The 23,623-nt window shown below is 48.9% G+C and overlaps 1 protein-coding gene and 1 long non-coding RNA gene across 6 annotated transcripts in view; one reads left to right on the top strand and one right to left on the bottom strand.

The window, feature by feature from the left end:
- LOC131510765 (long-chain-fatty-acid--CoA ligase ACSBG2-like) overlaps positions 1 to 23,623 on the top strand; it is a 33,059-nt gene that overhangs the window by 544 nt on the left and 8,892 nt on the right. For all 5 annotated transcript variants that reach the window (XM_058728289.1, XM_058728290.1, XM_058728288.1 and 2 more), the window contains exons 2-8: positions 4,740 to 4,840; positions 9,453 to 9,682; positions 13,660 to 13,748; positions 14,575 to 14,695; positions 16,888 to 16,971; positions 19,222 to 19,371; positions 22,787 to 22,963. In XM_058728289.1, the coding sequence (XP_058584272.1) occupies positions 4,740 to 4,840; positions 9,453 to 9,682; positions 13,660 to 13,748; positions 14,575 to 14,695; positions 16,888 to 16,971; positions 19,222 to 19,371; positions 22,787 to 22,963 (952 nt within the window). The remainder of the gene's footprint in view (positions 1 to 4,739; positions 4,841 to 9,452; positions 9,683 to 13,659; positions 13,749 to 14,574; positions 14,696 to 16,887; positions 16,972 to 19,221; positions 19,372 to 22,786; positions 22,964 to 23,623) is intronic.
- Positions 1 to 23,623, bottom strand: part of LOC131510767 (uncharacterized) — a 35,702-nt gene that overhangs the window by 7,687 nt on the left and 4,392 nt on the right. The window lies entirely within an intron of this gene.

Here is a 23,623-nt window from a genome sequence, read left to right as displayed (position 1 = left end):
AATCGGAAACAGGCTCCAGGCTCCGAGCCATCAGCCCAGAGCCCGACGCGGGGCTCGAACTCACGGACCGCGAGATCGTGACCTGGCTGAAGTCGGACGCTTAACCGACTGCGCCACCCAGGCGCCCCAGAAATTTTTATTTCTAATAGCTTTTCAGTTTATTGGATAGTCTAGCAGTCAATCGTATTAGTTGCAAAATGACAATGCTGTCTGTTCCCGATCTATATCCCCTTCATTTATTTTTCTTATCTTATTGCATTGACTAAGAACCTTCAGATCAATGCTGAATAGCAGCAGTGACAGCTGACATCTTTGTCTTATTCCCTACTTCTTAGAAATTCTTCCAGTGCTTTCATTGCTGTTATTAAGTACAATATTTATTGCATGCTTCTGCTAGTTAAGGAGATGTCTTCCACTTCTTATTTGTTAAGGATTTTCATAAAAAATAGTATTTCATCAAATTCTATCTTGAGGAGATCATGTTTTTCCACCCCTTGTCCCTTAAATGCAGAAATTCACGTTGACAGATGTTTAATGTTGAATAATTTTTGCAGTTACAATAAATCCTGTGTGACCTTTTAAAATTGTGAAGCGTCTTGCATATAAAATAACATGAAAAACATATCTGAAAGTTTACCTATACTTTTTTTAATCCAGAGGTGCTCTTGTCATGTTATGGGTGTGAATTATTTCTTGGTATATGATCCAAGCAAATATCTTATCCCCAGTCAGTGACTTGTCTTGACTTCCTGTTTTCTGATGTTTCAATAAGTAGACATTCTTCATCTGGTCAAAATTCTTTTAACACATGGCTGGATTTGACCTTAGCTTGCTTGTGGACTCCTACCCATCTCCATGTACCAGCTGCTCTTGAATGAACGAGTGCTCCCAAGATGAAGAAGAAAACATTATGCTGTGACCACAGGCAAACTAACCTTGCTGTGTTCTATCTGTAAAGTGGGGATAACAGTAAATAATAGTAACCACCTCCTAGGATTATTGTGAAGATTAAATGAGTTAATGTGTGTAAAACTTTCAGAACAGTACTTGGTGCACAGGAAAGATCCTTCTGTTATTTTCTGTGACTGCTGTTGCTGTTTTGTATTAAATGCAGTCTTGGTCTTAACAGGACTGCTGGCTTTACCAGGATCCTCTCAGCCCAGGAGCACAAGGAAATGACTCAGGGTATGGCTCCCATATCACTTTCGTGTATAGAAAACACTCGAATTGTGCTTGCCACCTGCACCTTGTAACTGCCTTGTCTTGTCCAGGATTTCTCAATGTTGGCACTGTTGACCTTCGGGGTCAGAGAACTCTTAGTCGTGAGGGGCTATCCTGGGCATGGCAGGGCATTGAGCAGCATCTTCTACTTCTCGCCAGTAGCATTCCCTAATTGTGACTCCCAAAATGTCTCCAGACACTGCCAGGCGTCCCCAGGGGCCCAGAATGGCCCTTGGTTACGAACCACAGGTCTCCTGAATCGGTATATTTAGATATAGACTCACTTGCCTAATATTGAGTGAACCCCTTTCGTGTGTCAGGCACTGTGTTACGTGTTAGGGATATAATGATCCACAAGATACACACACACACACACACACACACACACACACACACACACACACCCCTACCTAGTGACAAACCTAGATTATGCAATAAAGGGAAAGAGACGGTGGAATTAGAGGGTGTAGGGTCTAGCCCAACCTGAGATAACCTAGGATATTCCCCTTAAGAAAAGACTCATAAGCAGAGGCTGAGTTTGGGGAGAGATTGATAGATGAGGATTAGGGAGAACAGTGTTTTTAGCATAAGGGACAGCAGGTGCAGAATGTGGGGACCTATTTGCAAGACTAAGCTGATGGGAGTTTGCTGATGGGTCGGATGTGGGGAAGGAGACAGACACGGTGGGGGGAAGGGGGGAGAGGGCGGGAGGGAGGGGAGGAGACAGAAGCAAGGAAGGGAGAAGGGAGAAAAGAGAGGTGGGAGAGACAAAGCAGGGGAGGGAGGGAGGTAAGATGGTTAGGTGATGGGTAGATGGATGAATGGATGAGTGGATGGAAAGATGGATGGAAAGAGGGAAAGATGGATGGACAGATGGATGGAAAGAGGGAAAGATGGATGGAATGATGGAGTGAATGGGATGAGACAGCAATGGAGACAAAAGTGTAGGAACTCAAGGGTGGATCAAGGGTGACCCTAAGATTCTGGGCCACACCCTCCTGGTCCGGGCCTGGGTCCAAGGCCCTCCTGGTTTCCTCTTTTGTGGCACATTTTACAATTGTCTTTATGTGGGTGTTCACAGCTTCATCCAGATTCTTTGGCTATTTGCTTTGTCCCACGGATTGATGTACTCCGAGTGTGTAAATGCCACAGAGACTCACTTAAGTTCATGTTGCCATGTGCCTTTTTAGCTACCTGTTTTCACTGAAATACAAAGCCAGCGCCTGCTAGTGTGGAACGGTGTGCAGGCTACAGGGCTACATTTGCCCGACTGCGTACCGTCAGGTTCTCGTCTGCCGTGTCCCTGGTTCTCGTAGAACATGAGCCGCAGATCTAGAAGATAGAACGGCTTGATTCTTGCATGAAGTAGAATGTCTGTCATGGACAAGATACTACAATTTTCTTTCTTGGAAACTGCCAACACATCGTTTTCAATCAATGTCAGCCAGCAATTTTGGCCTCCAAGGGGACAGTTGATGACGTCTGCAGACGTCTTTGACTGGGACAAAATGGCATACCGGATTTGTGGTGTTAACTACATGCTTAGGGGAATCTGATTAAGGAAACGTGTGTGGCCAATGTCCAAACGTTCCGGAAATTTTGATTCGTTAAAATTCAAAAGTTCATTAAACAACATTTAATATGTGCACATCTTCTAAACATTTTTGCAACTCTATTAGTCTGATTTGGCTGCCCGACGAAAACACTGCAGAATGGGTGGCTTGGCAGAAATTTATTTTCTCTCATTTCTGGGGGCTGGAAGTCCAAGATCAAGGTGTTAGCACGGCGGGTTTCTGGTGACAACCCTCTTCGGAGCTTGCAGACAGCTGTCTCTTCGCTGTGTCCTCACATGCTGAAGGCAGAGCAAGGGCGAGTTTCCTTTCCTCTGGTAAGGACGCTAACCCTGTTGGATCAGGGCTCCGCTCTTAGAACTTCATCGAACCTGAATTACGTCCCTGGGAAGGTTCCATCTCCAAACACAATCGCATTGGAGGGTTAGGATTTCAACATACGAATTGGGGGGAACATAATTTAGTCCAGGAAAATAATTATTGATTTCTCTTAAGTAAATGTCTAAAAGAATGTTGCTTCATCAATTTAAGGATGAACCTACTGAAAATCAAACAAGGTTAAAGCGTGGGGGTTGACCCCATCATACACGAAAGGCTTCGAACAAGACAGTCCAGTTAGGGAGTGTGCAAGGACACTGACAGCCAGAATCTGCACCATCCTTCAAGGATGGGTTAGCGACCATGTGATCTGAAGTCTGACCACTGACCAATGTCTTCCAAGGGGGCTCTGTCCGTCTTGCAACATATGAGAGTGTCTGTTTTCCCGCATCCTTGCTAATATACTTTTCAATCCTTTTTGATCTTACGCAATCAGACAGGTGAGAATCCCATCCTAGTATTTTCTACCGCATTTCTCTTATGACTGAAAAAGTCACTGTAAGATTTGTTTCAGAGAACTTCCTATTTATGCCCCTTGCCCACCTTCCATTGGGGTTTGGATTTTTTCTTACTGGTCCACTGGAGTTGTTCACATATAAAGGAAATCAGGCCTTTATCTGTTACATGTTACTCATATATTCGCTCAGCTTGTTGTTGATCTTTTGTTTATGGCATTCTTTTGCCATGTGGGAAATGAAAAACTTCTTATGTAGCCAGATTTACCATTTCTCCTTTACGTCCTTTGGGCTTTCATGTTGTACTATCTTTAAGACAACCTACCAGAACAGGGGCGCCCGGGGGGCTCAGTCGGTTAAGTGTCCAACTTCGGCTCAGGTCATGATCTCGTGGTCTGAGTTCAAGCCCCTCGTCGGGCTCTGTGCTGACAGCTCGGAGCCTGGAGCCTGCTTCAGATTCTGTGTTTCCCTCTCTCTCTCTGCCCCTCCCCCATTTGCGCTCTGTCTCTCTCTGCCTTTCAAAAATGAATGCTAAAAAAAAAAAAAAAAAAAAAAAAAAAAAAAGAAAGACAACCTACCAGAACAGAACTCTCCTGTAAGTTTCTTTCCCTTGGGCAGGTTAAAATGTTTTGGTTTTTTTTTTAATTTATTTTTGGGACAGAGAGAGACAGAGCATGAACGGGGGAGGGGCAGAGAGAGGAAGACACAGAATCGGAAACAGGCTCCAGGCTCCGAGCCATCAGCCCAGAGCCTGACGCGGGGCTCAAACTCACGGACCGCGAGATCGTGACCTGGCTGAAGTCGGACGCTTAACCGACTGCGCCACCCAGGCGCCCCTAAAATGTTTTCTTACCCACATACCACATATAGACTTGGTCCCTATATTCTAAGCATTTAAGAGACTCTTCTGGAAACTCACAGATTGAATGCCCTCTGGGCTTACAACTGCTCTAGGATCTGGCACATAGACCCTCTCCTCCCCTCCTACGCCCAGGACAGGCATGACTAATCTATTCCCAGGATTCCAGGCAGACATGACCAGTGGATGGAAGTTGGCTTCAGACCTGCAGCCCCTTTGCCAGTCCTGCTAAGCCCCCTGCTTTGTGCCTTGCAGTGCTGTGAAGAATGGCCTCTCTGGACCTGGAAGGGTTAAACTCCCAATGGCTCATGAAGAGGAAACTGGAGACCCTGAATTGGACATGAGTGAAACCAAAGGTATGCTGGCGAGAACGCTCATGGGAAAGAAAGGCACACAGACTCGGCCGAGCCTTTTGAGAAAGGAGCCTGGGGCCCAGAGAGTCAGGACACAGCTGATCCTTGCCCGGGCCCCTAACCGTGGCTGAGGCCCCTGACACAGGGGGTGGAGGAGTGGGGTACTGCTACCTACACCTGATAGGGAGGGCAGGCAGCACAGGCAGGCTGCTGACAGTGGGGCCACGTCAGTCAGAGCAGAGCCCTGCCAGTCCTGTGACAGTGGTGAGTGGTTTGCTTTTCTGAAGCCTCGTTTGTATCGTTTGTACCACAGGGCATTGATAATAATACCTCTGTTAGGACAGCAAGCCATGTGGGTAAAGTACCCCGGAACCATGTATATGTGGTGCAGACATAATTACATACGTACATATATATATGTGTATATATGTATGTATATAATTATGTATATTTATTTATATGTATAACACACTTATATAATTATATAGTACAGATATAATTATATATAATCATATATGTAGAGCATATATATTTTTAAACATATATTATTACATATTTATATATACTATTTATATAAATAAAAGTATAAATGTATATATTATTTATATAAATAAAAAGTATAAATATTTATATTCATGTAAATAAATAATATAAATATTTATATTAATTAATTAATTTTGTGTGTATTCATTTTTGAAAGACAGAGAGAGACAGAGCACAAGCAGGGGTGGGGCGGAGAGAGAGGGGGACACAGAATCCGAAGCAGGCTCCGGCCTCTGAGCTCTTGGCACAGAGCCCGACGAGGGGCTCGAACTCGCGGACCGTGAGATCATGGCCTGAGCCGAAGTCGGACGCTTAACCGACGGAGCCACCCAGGCGCGCCTTTGTATTATTTTTATAAATAAAAGTATAAATATTTATATTATTTATATAATATTATATACTTAGGTATAATTATATATAGTGCAGATATAACAAAACGCATGGCTAGAACGATATAGAGAGTACAACAGTACAGATCCAATTGTGTATATATAGTACAGATGTAATAATATAGTCTACGTGTAATTATAGAGAGCAGATATGATACAGTGCACACATATATATACACACACATACTATCTATCTATTCCAGATGTAATGATATTTATACGGTATGGACATATACATAACATAGTACAGATATACTGTAACTATGTATTAATTATATCGACATTTGTATTCTCTATATAATAAATATATAAACAGTGCCGCTATATGGTAACGATGTTTATTACTATGCAGTAACACTTCACTGCTGGAACAAGGCTCAGGGAGCATCACGAGATAAGGGGCCTTCATTATCTTTCACAGCTGCTCTCTTCCAAGTGCACAACATGCTGGCAAGAATGACAACTTTGAGAGTCATTCTCAGATGATAATCATCTTCAAAATCTCGTTCCGGTCACCGTGTCACATTCCCAAGGGCTGCCGTACCACAGTACCCCAGACCAGGTGGCTGGAAACAGAAACTCATTCTGTCGGGGTTCTAGAGGCCTGAAGTCTGAGATCAAGGCGTCGGCTGGGCTGGCTCTTGCTGGAGGCTGTGATGGAGAATCTGTTCCAGGCTTCGGGCTTCTGGTGGCCGTTGGCAGTCCCTGGCCTTCCCTACTGCAATCTCTGCCTCTGTCATTACGTGGCCTTCTCTGTGTGTCTCTGTGTCCTCCCCTCTTAAGGGTACCAGCCACTGGATTTAGGGCCAACCCTACAAGTGGTTGCACCTGCCTAGGCCCTGTTTCCAAATCAGGTCATATTCTGACCTGATGTATTCTGACATGAATCTGGAGGGAACATCATTAAACCCAATACAGTCATTAAAATAACCCCAACCAGGGGCGCCTGGGTGGCGCAGTCGGTTAAGCGTCCGACTTCAGCCAGGTCACGATCTCGCGGTCTGTGAGTTCGAGCCCCGCGTCAGGCTCTGGGCTGATGGCTCGGAGCCTGGAGCCTGTTTCCGATTCTGTGTCTCCCTCTCTCTCTGCCCCCCCCCCTCCCCCGTTCATGCTCTGTCTCTCTCTGTCCCAAAAATAAATAAAAAACGTTGAAAAAAAAAATTAAAAAAAAAAAAATAACCCCAACCAGTATCCAGGTGACTCCCCTCCACAATCCTGTCCTAGTTAAAGCTTCCCCCCTCCCCCAGGCTTCAGGCTGGATGCCTGGGGCAGTGGGGACGGGGAGGCCCGCTGTGCTGCCCTCTCATGTCCTTGACCACGTCCTCCCCTGTTGCCCACTGTGAGCTGTCATGCTTCCTCCTCCTACTTCTCCTTGGGGGTGGGCGGTTTGGTGAGGGGGAGCCTCTGTGAACTGGCCTGCCCTTGATGTAGGCTGTCATGGGTTGAACTGTGTCCCCGTTACGGTCTGAATATTTGCGTCCCTCTACAGAAAACTTGTATGTTGAAACTTAACCCCAATGTGATTGCATTAGGAGGTGGGGCCTTCGAGAGAGGATCAGGAAATGAGGGTGAAGCCCACACTAACCGCATCAGGGCCCTAATAAGAGGGGCCCCAGGGAGCGCCCTTGCCCCTTCTGGCCGGTGAGCACACAACGAGAAGACACTATGAACCAGAAAGCAGGTTCTCAACAGACGCTTACCCTGCTAGTGCCTTGATCTTTGACTTCCTGGCTTCCAGAACCATGAGAAATAAATGCCTGTTGTTTAAACGATACCCAGTGTATCGTATTTTGCTATAGCGGTCAAAAGAACGAAGATACACCCCAAAATTCTAACGTTGCAATCCTAACACAAAACAGCACAGAATGTGACTTATTTGGAAACAGGGTCTTTGCAGATGTGATTAGTTAACATGAGGTCATTTGAGTGGGTCCTAACCCAGTATGACCGGTTTTCCACATGAAAGGGACAAGTTGGGCACAGACATGCACAGGGCGAACGCTGAGGGCAGAGACCCGGGGTGATGCTTCTGTAAGCCATGAACTCCCAATATTGCCAGCAACTTGCCAGAAACTAGGGCAGAGGCATGGAACTGATTCTCCATCACAGCCTCAGAAGGACCCAACTCTGCCCACACCCTGGTCTCGTATTTATCTCCAGAACTGAGACAACAGATGTCTGTTGTGTCAGCCACTCCGTCTGGGGCACTTGGTCACGGCAGCCCCAGCTGACTGACACACAGCTCATGCTCTTTGCTCAGCATCTGCCTCTCAGCACGTATCTCCGGGCTCCTTCTACTGGCTTCCAGCCAAAAGCCTTTAGGAGCCCATCCACGGGGCCCACGTCAGTCGAGGGGAAAGATGATGTCCTTCAGCAGGTTTTCTCGCAAACCCCGCTGTCCACGCTGCCGTTTTCGGCTACCACCTCTCGAGTAGATGAGTTTCAGTGGAATAAAGTCAAGAGCCACGCACGCAGTTCTCTGAGAGGGTTTCTAGAATCTTCTCTCCCCATTTTTTGTGGCAGGAGAATGGCCGTATGGCGAGCCACCCACTGGCTCTTAAACCTTCCTCCTGGGGGTAACACACAACGATTCACATGTTAAAAAGATTTTTGAGAATGAAATGGATGGATGGCTGCAGCTTCCTTTGAAATGCGTCATGAATAAGACAGAGTGAGGGGCACCTGGGTGCTCAGTTGGTTGGGCATCTGACGTCAGCTCAGGTCATGATCTTGCGGTTCAGGAGTTTGAGCCCCGCGTTGGGCTCTGTGCTGATGGCTCAGAGCCTGGAGCCTGCTTCCGATTCTGTGTCTCCCTCTCTCTCTGCACCCCCCCCACTCGTACTCTGTCTCTCTCTCTCTCAAAATTAAATAAACATTTCGGGTGCCTGGGTGCTCAGTCAGTTGGGCGTCCGACTTCAGCTCAGGTCATGATCTCGCAGTTCGTGGGTTCAAGCCCCACGTCAGGCTCTGTGCTGATGGCTCAGAGCCTGAAGCCTGCTTCCGATTCTGTGTCTCCCTCTCTCTCTCTCTCTCTCTCTGCCCCTCCCTGGCTCACACTGTCTCTCTCTCTCTCAAAAATAAGCAAACATAAAAAAAAAGACAGAGCGATGGGTGGATATAGAGAAGTGGCTGCACAGGGGCGCCTGGGTGGCGCAGTCGGTTAAGCGTCCGACTTCAGCCAGGTCACGATCTCGCGGTCCGTGAGTTCGAGCCCCGCGTCAGGCTCTGGGCTGACGGCTCGGAGCCTGGAGCCTGTTTCCGATTCTGTGTCTCCCTCTCTCTCTGCCCCTCCCCCGTTCATGCTCTGTCTCTCTCTGTCCCAAAAATAAATAAAAAATGTTGAAAAAAAAAAAAATGAAAAAGAGAAGTGGCTGCACAGAGATGTGATGATAAAGCAAATACAGTAAATGCTGGGGGCTGTGGAATCCACATGGCGAATAAGAGGGCGGTGGCTATGCAGTCCCGTCACCTTTCCTGTATGTGTGACATTTTTCGTAATGAAGTGTCGAGAGGGGGAAGGAAAAATAAGAAAGCGTGAGCGGACTGGCGTTGGCCATTTGACTTCACCTGAGGAGTGGGATTAATTCAACACTCAGTACTTCAGGTCAGAAAAGGACACTCCTCCCCCAAAGTTATTTAATTAATGAAAACGTTTGCCACCCAACCTTGGCGACTGTTTGCAGTTACTCCTGGGCTGTGGACCATTCATCAAGACGGAGAAGTCCTGCTGAGGCTATCAAAACATGGGGCAGGCCATGAGACCCCAGTGACCATCCCTGCATTTTTCCGGGAGTCAGTCAGCCGATTCGGGGCCTACCCGGCCCTCGCAACGAAGAACAGTGAACGGTGGGAAACTCTGAATTTCAACCAGTATTACGAGGCCTGTCGGAAGGCGGCGAGAGCCTTGATCAAGGTAAATGAGTCATTCGCTCATTCATTCATCATTCCGTCATTCATTCTACAGACACGTACATATGGTATAAAATGCACGAGGTACCATAAGACGTGAAGGTTAACTGGTGAGATTTTTTCCCTTTGGCCCTTGACCCATCCGTTATGGAGGCAGCCACCACTGCCAGCTTCTATAAATCCTTCTAGGAAATAAATGGTATGTGTATATTATAAAATTTCTCTATATGCAAATTTTTACATACACAGTAGCCGACTGTAGGCACGATTCTGAATCTTTTTTTTTTTTATCTCTAGGTTTTAGCTGCATAACAAATAACCCCCAAATTTAGTTTTAGAGTCTCTCATAGTTGTAGTCGTCAAGCTGTCATCTAAAGGCTTGAGTCGGGCTTGAGGGCCCACTTGTAAGTTTATTTACATGGCTGGCTATTGGCAGGGGACCGTGGTTCCTTGCTCCTGGGCCTTCTCCATGGGGTTGCTTGGGTGTCCTCAGCTTATGGCAGCCAGCGTCCTCCAGAATGAGTGATCCAAAAAAACATGAACAAGATGGGAACCACGATACCTTCCATTACCTAATCTCAGTAGTGACCTACTATCCTTTCCACATTCTACTGGTCACGCAGACAAGCATTGATACAGTGTGGGAGGGGATTACACAAGACTACAAACCCCAGGAGAGGACCATCTTGGAGGCTGGCTGCCACACTCAGATCCTACTACGTTGATTTACTACCAAAAACAAAACAAAACAAAACAAAACAAAACAATCCATACTCTTTCAACAAAATACGCAGATACGTATATAACAACATTGGCATAACCAGCCCCCTCCTGGTGGGCATTTACGGTGTTTCCACGCTTTGCCACCATATATGGAGCCACACAGAAGCTTCTTTATACAATGAATTCTTATAGCAACAGTGCCTCTGTATGCCCACTCATAGGGTGTGACAGAATCTGCTTACCTATTATTCTTGCCAACGTCACATTATAAAAAATGTTCATATTGGCTACTTTGATGGGCATGTTAGGCAGAATTCTACAATTACCCCCAAGATTCCCAACCCCTGGTATATACAGACAGACTCTTCCCCCTTGAGTATGCACAGAGCTTGTGACTATGATGAGATTTCCCTCCTGTGGTGGCAAAGGTGAAGAGATTTTGCAAATGGAATTAGGCTCTCTGATCGGTTGACTTGGAGTTCATCAAAATGGTAAATGCTCTGGGTGGGCCTGACCTGAGCAGGAAAACCATTAAAAGAAAGATTCTTCTGCTGGCTTTGAGGAAGCAAACTGCTATGTTGTGGACAGGGCCATGTGGCAGGGTATGACAGACAACCTCTAGGAGAGCAGTCCCCAGCTGCCAGCTAGTGAAAAACAGGACCTCAGTCATTTAACCCCAAGGGAATGAGTATTGCCAACAATCTACAAGTGTGGAAGAAGATTCTCAAGCTTCAGAGGAGACCACAGTCCCCCCTGATGCCTGAACTGCAGCTTCAGGAGATCCTTAGCAGTGGACCCAGTTAAGCTGTGCCCAGATTCCTGACCCATGGGAACTGAGATAATAAATGTGTGTTGTTTTAAGCTGCTAAGTTTGTGGTGATGTGTTATGCCCCAATTGACCATGAATATGATAAGTGTCTCCTACGTACGTAAAAGGGAATGCCTGGTGGTTTTGATTTATAGGAATTGTTACCACATTTGGACCCAGACCTGAGTTCCCCTCTCCCCTCCCGACACCCATGTGCTTTTGCCGAGAGCCTATGAGAGGTCAGCACTGAGAACCATCTGTTACCACTGACTTTCTGCTTGGCTGCCTCACCACAGTGCTGTGATTAGTTCACCTCTCCTGAAAGATGATCCTCTTTAGCTATGCCCTTAGATCTGGGGTTTAAAGACCCCTTCTCTCTTAATCCTCAGGGATCTGATCAGTAATAAATCAGTTTATCTGCACGTTAACAGAGACTCTCTACCTACAGAGAAGACAGCCTATTTGTCATTAAGCAAAGACTTGTCATCGCATTCGGAAGCATCAGCAAGCAGATGCCTTTCAAACACTTACAGGTTCCCCAAGAACAGTGGGTCATTGCCAGCCTTGCCAGCATTATAACTAAAACAGCCAATGATGGGACGCCTGGGGGGCTCAGTCTGTTGAGCATCTGACTTCTACTCGGGTCATGATATCACGGTTTGTGGGTTTGAGCCCTGCAACGAGCTCTGTGCTGACAGAGCTCTCCAGAGCTCTCCAGCTCGGAGCCTGGAGCCTGCTTCAGATCCTGTCTCCCTCTTTCTCTGCCCCTCCCCGACTTGCGCTCTGTCTCAAAAATAAACAAACATTAAAAGTAAATAAATAAAAGAACCAACGAAGTTAGTTTTCCAAAACTCCATGGGGCCACATTGGGAAAAGCCAGTGCTGAGCCTAAAATCTGGTGTGTGACAAAATCTGGGCCTCCCCTCAGGAGGGAGAGGTTTCCTAGTTCATCCTCAAGCCCACTCAGACCAAGGCTATGCTTTAAAAAGTGCAATTTATCACCACTACAGGCTGTCACTCTAAGTACTTCTGTTATTACAAATAAAAATAAATTCACACCTATTAAGGTGGTTATTTAAAAAAAAAAAAAAGAACAACATAACAGGTGTCAGGGAAGCCGCGGAGAAAGCATTGCTGATGGAAACGGATAATGGTGCAGCCCTTATGGAAGACGGTGGGCGGTTCCTCAAAAAAAATTAAACATGGGCTTACATTTCACCGAACAATTCCCAAAAGAATTCAAAGCAAGGACTCAAGGAGGTGTTTGAACACGATGTTCACAGCCGCCAAAATGTGGAGGCAATCCAGTGTCCACTGGTGGGTGAATGGATAAGACACAGCGTGGCCCGTCTATACAATAAATTACTATTCGGCCTAAAGATGGAAGGACGTCCTGCCGCCTGCCAGCACGTGGACGGGCCCGGAGGCCACTGTGCGCAGTGACAGAAGCCAGACACAGGACACGTCCTGCATGACCCCACTCATACAGGAGGTCCCTAGAGGAGTCCCATCCGCAGAGACAGAGAGTAGATGGTGGGAGACCGGGGTGGGGCAGGGGGCGGGGAGTCTGTGCTTCATGGGGGACAGAGGCTCAGTCTGGGGTGATGGAAAGTTCTGGAGACGGGTGGTGGGGGCGGCTACACGACAGTGAGTGTGTCTGACGCCAGTAAGCTGTGCACTAAAACCTGGTTAAGATGCATATTCATGGGGCGCCTGGGTGGCTCAGTCGGTTGAGTGTCCGACTTCAGCTCAGGTCACGATCTCGCGGTCCGTGAGTTCGAGCCCCGCGTCGGGCTCTGGGCTGATGGCTCGGAGCCTGGAGCCTGCTTCCGATTCTGTGTCTCCCTCTCTCTCTGCCCCTCCCCCGTTCATGCTCTGTCTCTGTCTGTCTCAAAAATAAATAAACATTAAAAAAAATAATAAAAAAAAAAAAAAAGAGGGATGGAGGGGCGCCTGGGTGGCTCAGTCGGTTAAGCGTCCGACTTCAGCTCAGGTCACGATCTCGCGGTCCGTGAGTTCGAGCCCCATGTCGGGCTCTGGGCTGATGGCTCGGAGCCTGGAGCCTGCTTCCGATTCTGTGTCTCCCTCTCTCTCTGCCCCTCCCCCGTTCATGCTCTGTCTCTCTCTGTCCCAAAAATAAATAAACGTTAAAAACAATTTAAAAAAAAAGATGCATATTCATGCTATAGATGGCTTACCATAATAAAAAATAAAATATATACAAATAAGAATAAATAAATGGGGCCTGGCGTAGAAGGAGGCGAACCACCCTCTCAAGGGTCACACAAGTATCACACCCCAGATTTTAGGCTCAACACTGGCTTTTCCCAGGGTGACCACATGGGCTCTGGAGCCTGCTTGCACACATCCAGGGAGCAGGTCCCACTTGGAAACAACAGGTCTTTGTGTTTCTGTTTTCTGCTTATCTGTCTGTTTTCTCGCCTTGCCAGCTGGGCCTGCAGCGTTTCCATGGAGTTGGCATCCTGGGGTTTAACTCCATCGAGTGGTTTATCGCTTCTGTTGGTGCCATCTTAGCAGGGTAAGACTACGGGCTTGGTTGACTCTGAATGTGGGTGGGCCACTGCTCAGGGCCCAGCAGCCGTGGGCTCCCTCTGACTGAGATGTGACCGGGGATTCAGGTGCAACCCCAGGTTAGCAGGCAAGACAGACACAGCAACCAATGTGACAAAGGACCAGCATCTCGGATACATAAGGCGCTTCTGTAACTGAGTAATAAATTTTTAATGTTTGTTTTTGAGACAGAGATAGAAAGAGACAGAGTGCTAGCGGGGGGAGGGGCAGAGAGAGAGGGAGACCCAGAATCCGAAGCAGGCTCCAGGCTCCGAGCTGTCAGCACAGAGCCTGACGCGGGGCTCGAACTCACAGATCTCGAGATCATGACCTGAGCTGAAGCTGGAGGCTTATCCAACTGAGCCACCCAGGCGCCCCAGGGAAACGCACATTTAAAAACCAGAACTGTCAAAAGCAAGAACAAAAGGCAGTAAAATGGAGGGGAACAGGTGGCTGAGTATAGGTCCAAATCCCACAACTAGCATCTATTGCTAGAACAAAGTGCCCTATAAAATGCTCATCTATAAAGTGAGACCCTGTGTGGGCTCCGTGATCTGCCGTCACAATGACATTATAGGAGCTGCTGCTCTCATTACCCTCATTTTTGCTGTTCTCATCCTGGTTAACTTGTGGAGGGAGGTAAGCTGGTGCCAAGGTTGCAAACTCAGAACTTGCCTATAGACCCTTCCCCTCCCCCACCTTCCAGGACATTCTCACTTTAAGGTGTGGGGGTGTGTGCGTGCGCGCGCGCACACACACACACACACACACACACACACGTTTTCTTTTCCCAGGGGTCTTTGTGTTGGTATTTATTCTACCAACTCTGCGGACGCCTGTCAATACGTCATTACTCATGCCAAAGTGAACATCCTGCTGGTTGAGAATGACCTACAGCTACAGAAAATCCTTTCGGTAAAACCTTAACCCAAACACTGTCCGCCAGTCACCCAAGGGGACCTCAGGGCTCTGACTACATGTCTTGTCGCTCCCAGGTGGATGCAAGTGATAGGTGGGGTGACGGGGCTGGCCCCATTCTCGGGTTCACTGAGGCTACTTTGGTGTAAGGAGGGGGAGCAGGGTGGAGCCAGGGAGATTTAATTTCTGGCTCATGTTAACTCTACTTCCTAAGCTTCTATTTTCAGGATATGTTTGTGTACAGTCTGCTGTTTATTTTCTTTTAGAAATGTAATTATTTTGAGACTTATACCCCTTGTAACTAGATTTTCTGTAACTGTCATAATCTATAAAATGCTGGTCTTTCTCTTCTATTTCTTTCCTAAGTTCCACCGCTTCTCGTTTCACCTTTTTCTGGTGTGGCTCTCTCTTCCCTCAGTGCTTGTATGTTTGCTTTGTGTTCTTCCTTCCCAGCTGTGTCTACTTTGTTTTAAATTTTACGTTGGAATGTTGGGTGGCAATTTTCCTTTGCTTTGTGGTGACTTTTCTCTGTGTACAAAATTTGGCTCCCCTCCGACTGCCCTTTTGTTTTCTTGTAGTATCTTCGTATGGATGTTGTAGAAAGTTTCTCAGTTCCTAGTATTTGAATGAGCCGCTCTTTCCTCACCCATCTTTTGGCAGGAAGATCCTATGGGAAGGGGAATCCTCAGGAGGGTGAGCCTAGGTGACCAGATTCACCACTCAGCCCAAGGGCCCCCTGGCTGCTTGCATCAACACCATATTTCTGGATTACACACTTCTCTACTTTTTAAGGTCTCCGGAGTTGAGATGTATCTTGCCGTCAATGGCATCCTCCAATCACGGCTGGCATGTCTGCCCACATTTTAACATCTCTGAAATTAGGACAGACTTTCCAGACTCATGATATCAGCTAGACCCAGTGAAACAGACCACTCGGCAGCCAAGCCTCCTTGGATGCCTAATCCTTGACCTGGTTCAGGGAGAGCAGACTTCCCCCCTCCACCCTTGAGCTTTCTCAAATTGCTTTCTTTCTTCTTTTAAAAAATTTTTTAATGTTGATTTATTCTTGACAGAGAGAGACAGAGAAAGAGCACGAGCCGGGGAGGGGCAGAGACAAAGGGGGACACACAATCCGAAGCAGGCTCTGGGCTCTCAGCTGTCAGCACAGGGCCTGACAGAGGGCTCGAACTCCCGGACTGTGAGTCAGGTGCTTAACCGACTGAGCCACCCAGCCGACCCTGAAATTAAGTGATGTGTCTGTGGTCCCTGACACTCATGTCATTCCCTGTTTGTTCTGTTCATAGCAGAACAAACAGTGGGGTGGATGAAGAGTCGGGCTTACAAGTTGGGTTTTCCACCATTAGAAAATACTGCGGATCCTTCGTATGCAAGATTCAAAGCCAGGCTTCTGACACGCTCCTCCCAAACTGGATGTTCAGTTCCATTTGGAAATCTTTGATTTTGGGTGATACTCATGGCTTACAGCCCTCCAACTCTAGAGGGCTAGAATCCTAGCCATCTTAGACTTTACACAGTCCTCAAACATCCCCGGCCACTGCCTGCTCCAAGCTTTCTAGAGGTCTGTTCTCTTCCTCTCCAGAAACCTCCTGTCTGACCGTCATGAGCGCTTCTGTCCTCTTTTCTCTCAATCCACACAGGGGTCTTGGTTATAATTGTAATTACCACACTGGGTGCTGGAAGTGACTTCTGTCATGGCACAGAGGCATACCCCCTCCTCTGCATCAACAGGATACAAGGATCCTGCAGGCGTGCTCAACCGAACCTTGGCGTCTTAGGTGTTGGTAGAAAGTTCTCAAGTTGTCCAGGTCCCGGTCACCTTCACAGAGAATTTTTGTTGCCCAATTCCAGCTAGAAGGTTAGCTGGCTCCTGGCCGCACAGCACAAGGGGCAAGCTCACCAAGCAACAGCCACAGCTGTGTGTGTGGCAGAACCCAGGAGGCTGTGGGCTTCGCCAGCCTTTAAGTGCAGGATGCCACTGACACGGACCACAGGGAACCCAGCAGTCCAGAGACCAGGGCGTGTCCTGTCAGTCGGGACAAACAGCAGTGCCGTACAGGGTGGGCAGGACAAAGAAAGGAGGCTGGGGCGGCTGTGGGAGATTGCTTGGGACGGGCACCCTCCTTCAATCTCTCCCAGGGCCAAGAGGCCCACGCGAAACTTTCTTTCAGATTCCGCGGGGCAGGATGGAGACCCTAAAAGCGATCATCCAGTACAAGCTGCCAATGAAGGAGAGTAGAGATAAACTGTACTCTGTAAGTGTGGGAGTTGGGGGGGGTGGGTTCGCAAGGGAAGATGTGTGCTCTGGTTATTTACTGCTGGGAAACAAATCTCCCCCCAGACTGATGGCTTAAGACAACAATGATCATTTTGTTATTAATTCTTTTCCAGAGCGTTAAGGTCATTGAAAAAATACTGCCTCGTGGGAAATTAGGTGTGTGAAAACTCACAGCATTGAGTTCAAATATTTACTTTAGGGGTGACTTAGTGGCTCAGTCGGTTGAGCGGCCGACTTCGGCTCAGGTCATGATCTCACGGTCCGCGAGTTCGAGGCCCGCATCAGGCTCTATGCTGACAGCTCAGAGCCTGGAGCCTGTTTCAGATTCTGTGTCTCCTTCTCTCTGACCCTCCCCTGTTCATGCTGTCTCTCTCTGTTTCAAAAATAAATAAATGCTAAAAAAAAAAATTTTTTTTAATATTTACTTTATATCCAAATCAGAATTGGTTATTTTGCTAAAACCATTAAGCACCATTTACTATGCATCCAGGGCTGAGCGGCTCTGCTATGGCTGGGACCAGCAGCGTTCTTGGAGCCTGTCTTTATTTAAATTTTTGATATTTCATTCATCATGGATTTAAAAACGTGTTTTTTAAGGTTTATTTTTGAGAGAGAAAGCACGTGAACAGGGGAGGGGCAGAGAGAGAGAGAGAGAGAATAAGGGCAGGGGAGTAGCAGAGAGAGAAGAGGGGGGACAGAGGATCTGAAGCGGGTTCCCTATGACATGGCGCTCGAACCATGAGACCATGACCCGAACCAAAGTCGGACGCTTAACCAACTGAGCCACCCAGGTGCCCCCATCATGGATTTTTTTTTTTTTTTACATTGTTAGTGACTTTAAAAATATTGCATTAAAATACTACTTATGTTGATTACCAAAGGTTTGTTGCCCTTTTGTTTTATTCTGTTGTTTGCATCTTCTTAAACTTTGCCCTAGAGGCTAAGTGTCGAGTCCTCACTCTGGTCCTGCAGCCCGGGCTCCTCCTCCTATACCTCCCTCTCTCTCTGCGGCGTCTCCAAGCATGGTGACGTCAGGCTAGCCGAAGCAGGGGTGAGGTGCGTGATGGTACACGGAGTGATCTCACAGAAGCCACGAGACAAGCTCCTGTTAATGCCCATGTGATCAGACTCTCAAACTCATGACTTGGATCAGAAGTCCTAACACGTCACGGAGTTTTTCCGGGTTGCCCTCCGTGCAAGGCGGACAAAAGGCGCCCACGATCCTTTCTGCCAACCAGAACCCTCGGCAGCTTGTGTACCTTCCAGAAAACACTCAAATATCAAGACCAGGATGGCGACTGATTAAGGAAGAAAGCTGATCAGAATCACAGACATTTTAGAGGTTAAGAGTGGCCACCACAGCAACAATATCTGAGGTCTATCCTTAAAAAACAAAAACAAAAACAAAAACAAAAACAAAAACAAAAAACTCCCTTGTTGGCAACACTACCTACAGTGGGGTTTCTTCAACCTCATTGCTCTGGACATCTGGGGCGGATCATTCTTAGTCGTGCGGCCGAACCGTGAGGTGTCGGATGCCAGGCGGTGCCCCTGGCCTCCACCTGCTAGATGTCAGCAGCACTGTCCTCGCTGAAACCACAAACGCCCTGAGACATGACCTGCTGCCGTGGGGCCGGTATCACCCTGGCTCCACTTCTGGAGGACGCTGCGTGCCCTCCGTCTGGAATCCAGGGCACCGCCCTCACCCAGAGCCGTGCTGGGGCTCCCGGGCAGAAGTGCTACAGATCCTGTGCGGCCACTCCGTTCACACAACCCAGCAGCGCCTTCTGAGGCATCGTAGTTGAAGGCAGTTAAGCGCACGGGCTCTGGAGTCTGGCCACCTTGGTTCAGAAGGCTGGTTCCTGTTTACTTGCCGGCTGACCTTTGGCGGCTCCCGGGGCTACATCTTGACTCATTCGTGTCCAGATGACTCACTCCTGCCCCAGCACTTCCAGCAAAAGCCCTGACCTTCAGTGCGATTGGACCAGCAGCCATCACATGCCCAGACCCAGCAGCCGGGCCAGGAAATGGAGGAGGAGAAGCAAACGTTTTAGGGCTTTTTAAAGAGGCACCAGGACTGGTGATCCTAAGCCTTCCCTCATGCTGGCAATCGTGCTTCAGAGAGGCTGCTGGTACCCGACCTGACTGGGGAGGGCGACCCCTGGCGTGTCGTGGGTCACCCTCACATCTGGGGTCCTCATGCTCTGCCTGTCTCTTCTTTCCACAGTGGAATGATTTCATGGAGCTTGGCAACAGCATCCCCGATTCCCAGCTGGACCAGATCATGGAAAGCCAGAGGCCCAATCAGTGTGCAGTGATCATTTATACTTCTGGGACCTTAGGCATCCCCAAGGGAGTGATGCTGAGCCACGACAATGTAAGTGTGGTCTTTGCCAACAGTGATGAACTCAGTAGCACCCGGAGTCCCTGCACCCTGGGCCAGGGGCCCTCAGGCTCTTTCCGTTCTTGACCCATAGGGGCAGGGTGGCATTTAGGGGCCCGGCACACGACGGCTCCCACCCAGTGAAGCATGGAACAGTCATGAGAACACTTCCAAAGAGGGCAGTGTAGCACAAGGGCTAAAATCAAGGACTTCAGAGCAGACCTGCGTTCAGGACTTAACCCAACGGCCCCAGGCCTCGGTTTGCGCATCTGTAAAATGGGTGTGGTGCGACAATCCCCGCCTGGCGGGCTGTTTTGAAAATGAAATGAGTTCCCATTTGGAGAGAGCTCAGGACGGACGGTGTTTGATAGTAAGACACGTATGTGAGAGAGCAGAACACACATTCTGTGCTTCGGAAGTAAAGCAGAAGTCGCTGTTTTGGTTACTCAGGAAAGGCTGCGTCTTTGGAAAAGACATATATGTCTGGACAGAGTCCACAAGCGAAGGCAATTTATGTCTTTTTAGCGAAAGCAATTTAGATCATCATTACAGGAGAAAAAAAGGAAAAAAATAGGGAACAGATGCTAAGGGATTCCATTTATATAAAACCTAAGAAATGCCAACTTATCCACAGGGACAGAAAGAGGTCGGGTTTTAAGCAGAGACGCGACGTAAACACGTCCAAGCCAGGTGCAGAGCGGCAGACGGGGCAAACCGTGCCCTGTGTTAAAAACTAAACAACGTCAGCAAGCAAGGCACACGCGTGTGCATTTTAGAAGCAGAAAAGCATCCGCAGGACGCGCCCCCGACCGGCGATGGTGGGTCTCCATCAGCACGATCGCTAGTGTTTACGCGAAGTTGCCTCCCAGCCTAGACGGACGGTCAGCAGACGCACCAGGCCATGCCCTCTGTTCGCTCTCGCTGCCCGAGAGCCCCACGGCTGGTAGCTTCACCTGCTTCAGGTCCCTGCTCACACGTTATTGCCTCCACGAAGCCCTCCCGGGCTTCCATGTTGAAAACACCCACAAAAATAAACCACCCCAGGGCCTCTATGGAATCCGTGAATAAATGGATGCAAGGAACCTAGGTAGACCCTCACCCTACCCTGGCCAGCGTCTCTCCCTCTCGTCTCGTCCGTCGTGTCCGGGGAAACGTTCCCCTCCCATAAGGGTGATCGGCACAGGTCCCCCCGTGAGCCCACCTGGGTCTGAGTCCCGGCACTCCCACTTGCTGGCCGTGTGACCTGGGACAAGTTCCTCATCTTCTCGGGGCCTCAGTTTCCCCATCTGTAACAGGGAGACCAGAAGGGCTTCTTCCTCTTAGAGATGCCTCACGGAGTAAATTACTTCAGATACTGTGTCGGGTGACTCGGGCTGACTTAAAACCCCAGCAGTGGATTCCTTCCGGGTCTGGAGTTCAGGCGGGGCTCAGCTGGGAGATTCTTTGGCCCCAGGAAGCGTCAGCTGGTGCCTCCTGGCCCAAGAAGGGCGCACTCACCTGTCTCACGTGGCCTGGGGTACCCCGCCACGCAGTGGCCCCGAGGTCACGGAACGTCGTGCGGCGGCTGGCTCCCCCAGAGGAAGCAACCTCGGGGACAGACGCAGAGGTTCAGTGTCTCAAGTTCAATGTTCAATGTCCAATGTCCCCCCCCCCCCGTGAGGGGAAAGGAAAACACCGCAGCTCCGAACAGACGCGTGGCAGGGAAACCCACAGCATAAACACAGACACGCAGCAAGCCATACCCAGCCGTGCTAACATTTCGCTGTTAAATCACATCACCATCTCTTTTAATGTTTACTTATTTTGGGGAGATAGAGGGAGACAGAGCATGAGCAGGGAAGGGGCAGAGAGAGAGGAGGAGACACGGATTCTGAAAGCAGGCTCCAGGCTCTGAGCCGTCAGCACAGACCACGATGCGGGGCTTGAACTCACGGACCGTGAGATCATGACCTGAGCCCAAGTCGGACGCCCAACCGACTGAGCCACCCAGGTGCCCACATCATCGTCTTTAAAGCACAAAGTCAAAGCTAGCCCGGTGTTCTCAGTAGACACGACAGGTCCAGGTTTCTCCTACTTACAGGGCGCTCTGTGCCACGCCAACATAAGCATGTGTGAACCCCTCACTAAACCCATTACCGCCAGGGAAACTGTCGTGAACCCCTTTCACAGATAAGAAACCGAGGCTCAGACAGGGAAAATGACGTGCTCAACGTCCCTGGGCCAGCATCTGAACCCAGGAGGGTCGACACCAGGGGCCGACCTCATCGTCTACACATGCCAAGCCCCCTCCCTGGACGAATGGTTGCTGGGTGCCTCAGAGCACAGGCTGTAAGCAACGGGCTGGTGGAAAAGAAGGAAACTCCCTCCATCCTGAGGCCCAGGGGAAGAAGTGGGCCTGATCCTGAGGGCTCGCGATGGGCCAGTGCGTAGCAAACTTCACCACACTTAAACGTCTCATCTCTCTCCTCCCTCCCTCAACAAACACGCATCAAGTCTGCACTGAACCAATGAGGGCCCTCGGGAAGACAGGGAATGAGCAGATAAAATCATGCAGGCTGTGGTGATGACATCCAGGGGATCAGGCAGACAACGGGAACGTCGGTTTGGGGGGCATGGGACGGCCTCTCTGAGTTGGCGACATTTAAGCAGAAACGTAATATTCAAGAAAGACTCAGGTGGGGGGAAAGCTGGAGGAAGAGCATTCCGAGCAGATGGAACAGCATGTGCAAAGGTCCTGAGGCACGACCCTGCCTCGTGTGTCGGAGGAACAGCGTGGAGGCCCGTGTGGCTGAAATTAATGAGGTAATTCCTTGCCGGGGATTTACGATACCAGTGAGAAATGCAGACTGCGAAATTATAGATCTGCCAAGACTTCACATCGAGGCATGCGGTGGGGAAAGAAAACCACGGATGTGCTAACTGCTGCGTGTTTGTGTGATGGGATTATGGGAGGCTGTTCGGTTTGCTGGACAGGAGAAGCCCCTGTGCCCATTTTACAGATGAGCAAAGAGCCCAGGGCCTCCTAGTGGGCAAGTAGTGGAGTCAGGATTTGATCCTGGGACACTCACTGAGTCCTTTGGATTTCTGACTCTCCATGAAGACGTTCTGATTCTAGGGCCCGTTGCTGGATCCAAGGGGCTCTTCAAGCCCCAAAGCTGCCCACTATTTTCACAGCTCCCCTTAGCCTCGGGCAGGTTACTTAACTGCTCCGTGTTTCTATTTCCCACCTGTCAAACGTACAGAATCATAGCTACCGACCCCAGCATGCTATGACTTGCTGTTTACAAAGTAGGACAGCACTGCGGAGCACCCAGTCGGTGCTTTGTCAGCGTGCGTTAAATAATTGCACCGAAACGGCCCCCTGGCAAGGGCGGGGCACCCTGGGTGCTGAGCCCGACTTGTGTTCTAGATCACGTGGACGGCAGGAGCAGCAGCAAAGAACTGTGGCCTGTCTACTGCTGCACAAAAGCAGGAGGTGGTGGTCAGCTACCTCCCCCTCAGCCACATTGCGGCTCAGATGATGGACATCTGGGTCACCATGAAGATCGGGGCCTCCACCTACTTTGCTCAGCCAGACGCTCTCAAGGTAAGGCTGAGGGCAGCCCGGGGTTAGGGGGTGGTTTTGTTGAGTCCTCGGTCCAGGGGTTCCTTCTCTATCTTACGCTGCAACACTAATAGTTGACTACATTCTTTTAGTTTATGTCTTTACCCACGTCAGGGCATCCCCATATGGTTGTGTAGGTGGTACGCTGAACCACCCCAAACTAACAATGTGACTGGTATTAAAAGCAGAACATATTGGGGGCGGCCAGGGTGGCTCAGTCGGCTGAATGTCTGACTTTGGCTCAGGTCATGATCTCACCGTTCATGAGTTCAAGTCCCGCGTCGGGCTCTGTGCTGATGGCTCAGAGCCTGGAGCCTGCTTCGGATTCTGCATCTCCTTCTCTCTCTGCCCCTCCCCTGCTCACGCTTTGTCTCTCTCTCTCTCTCTCTCAAAAATAAACAAACATTTAAAAAAAAATGTTTTTAAAGCAAAATGTATGTGTCTGTGTGTGTGTGTTTAAGTCAGTATTCCCAGCACCAAAAGCTCCAAAAAACCAAATCTATCTCAAGGCCCTTTACCACATCTACAAAGTCCCTTTTGCTGTGAAAGAGAACATATTCACAGGTTCTAGGGTTAGGGTGTGACATATTCAGGGGACCATGACTCTACCCAGAGGCATCGAGCAGGCTAAGTCCTACGGCC

This window comes from Neofelis nebulosa, chromosome 4 (genome assembly GCF_028018385.1).
Source record: "Neofelis nebulosa isolate mNeoNeb1 chromosome 4, mNeoNeb1.pri, whole genome shotgun sequence".
NCBI lineage: Eukaryota > Metazoa > Chordata > Mammalia > Carnivora > Felidae > Neofelis > Neofelis nebulosa.
The sequence above is the reverse complement of the archived record's forward strand: the minus strand, read 5'-3'. Positions and strand labels throughout refer to the sequence as shown.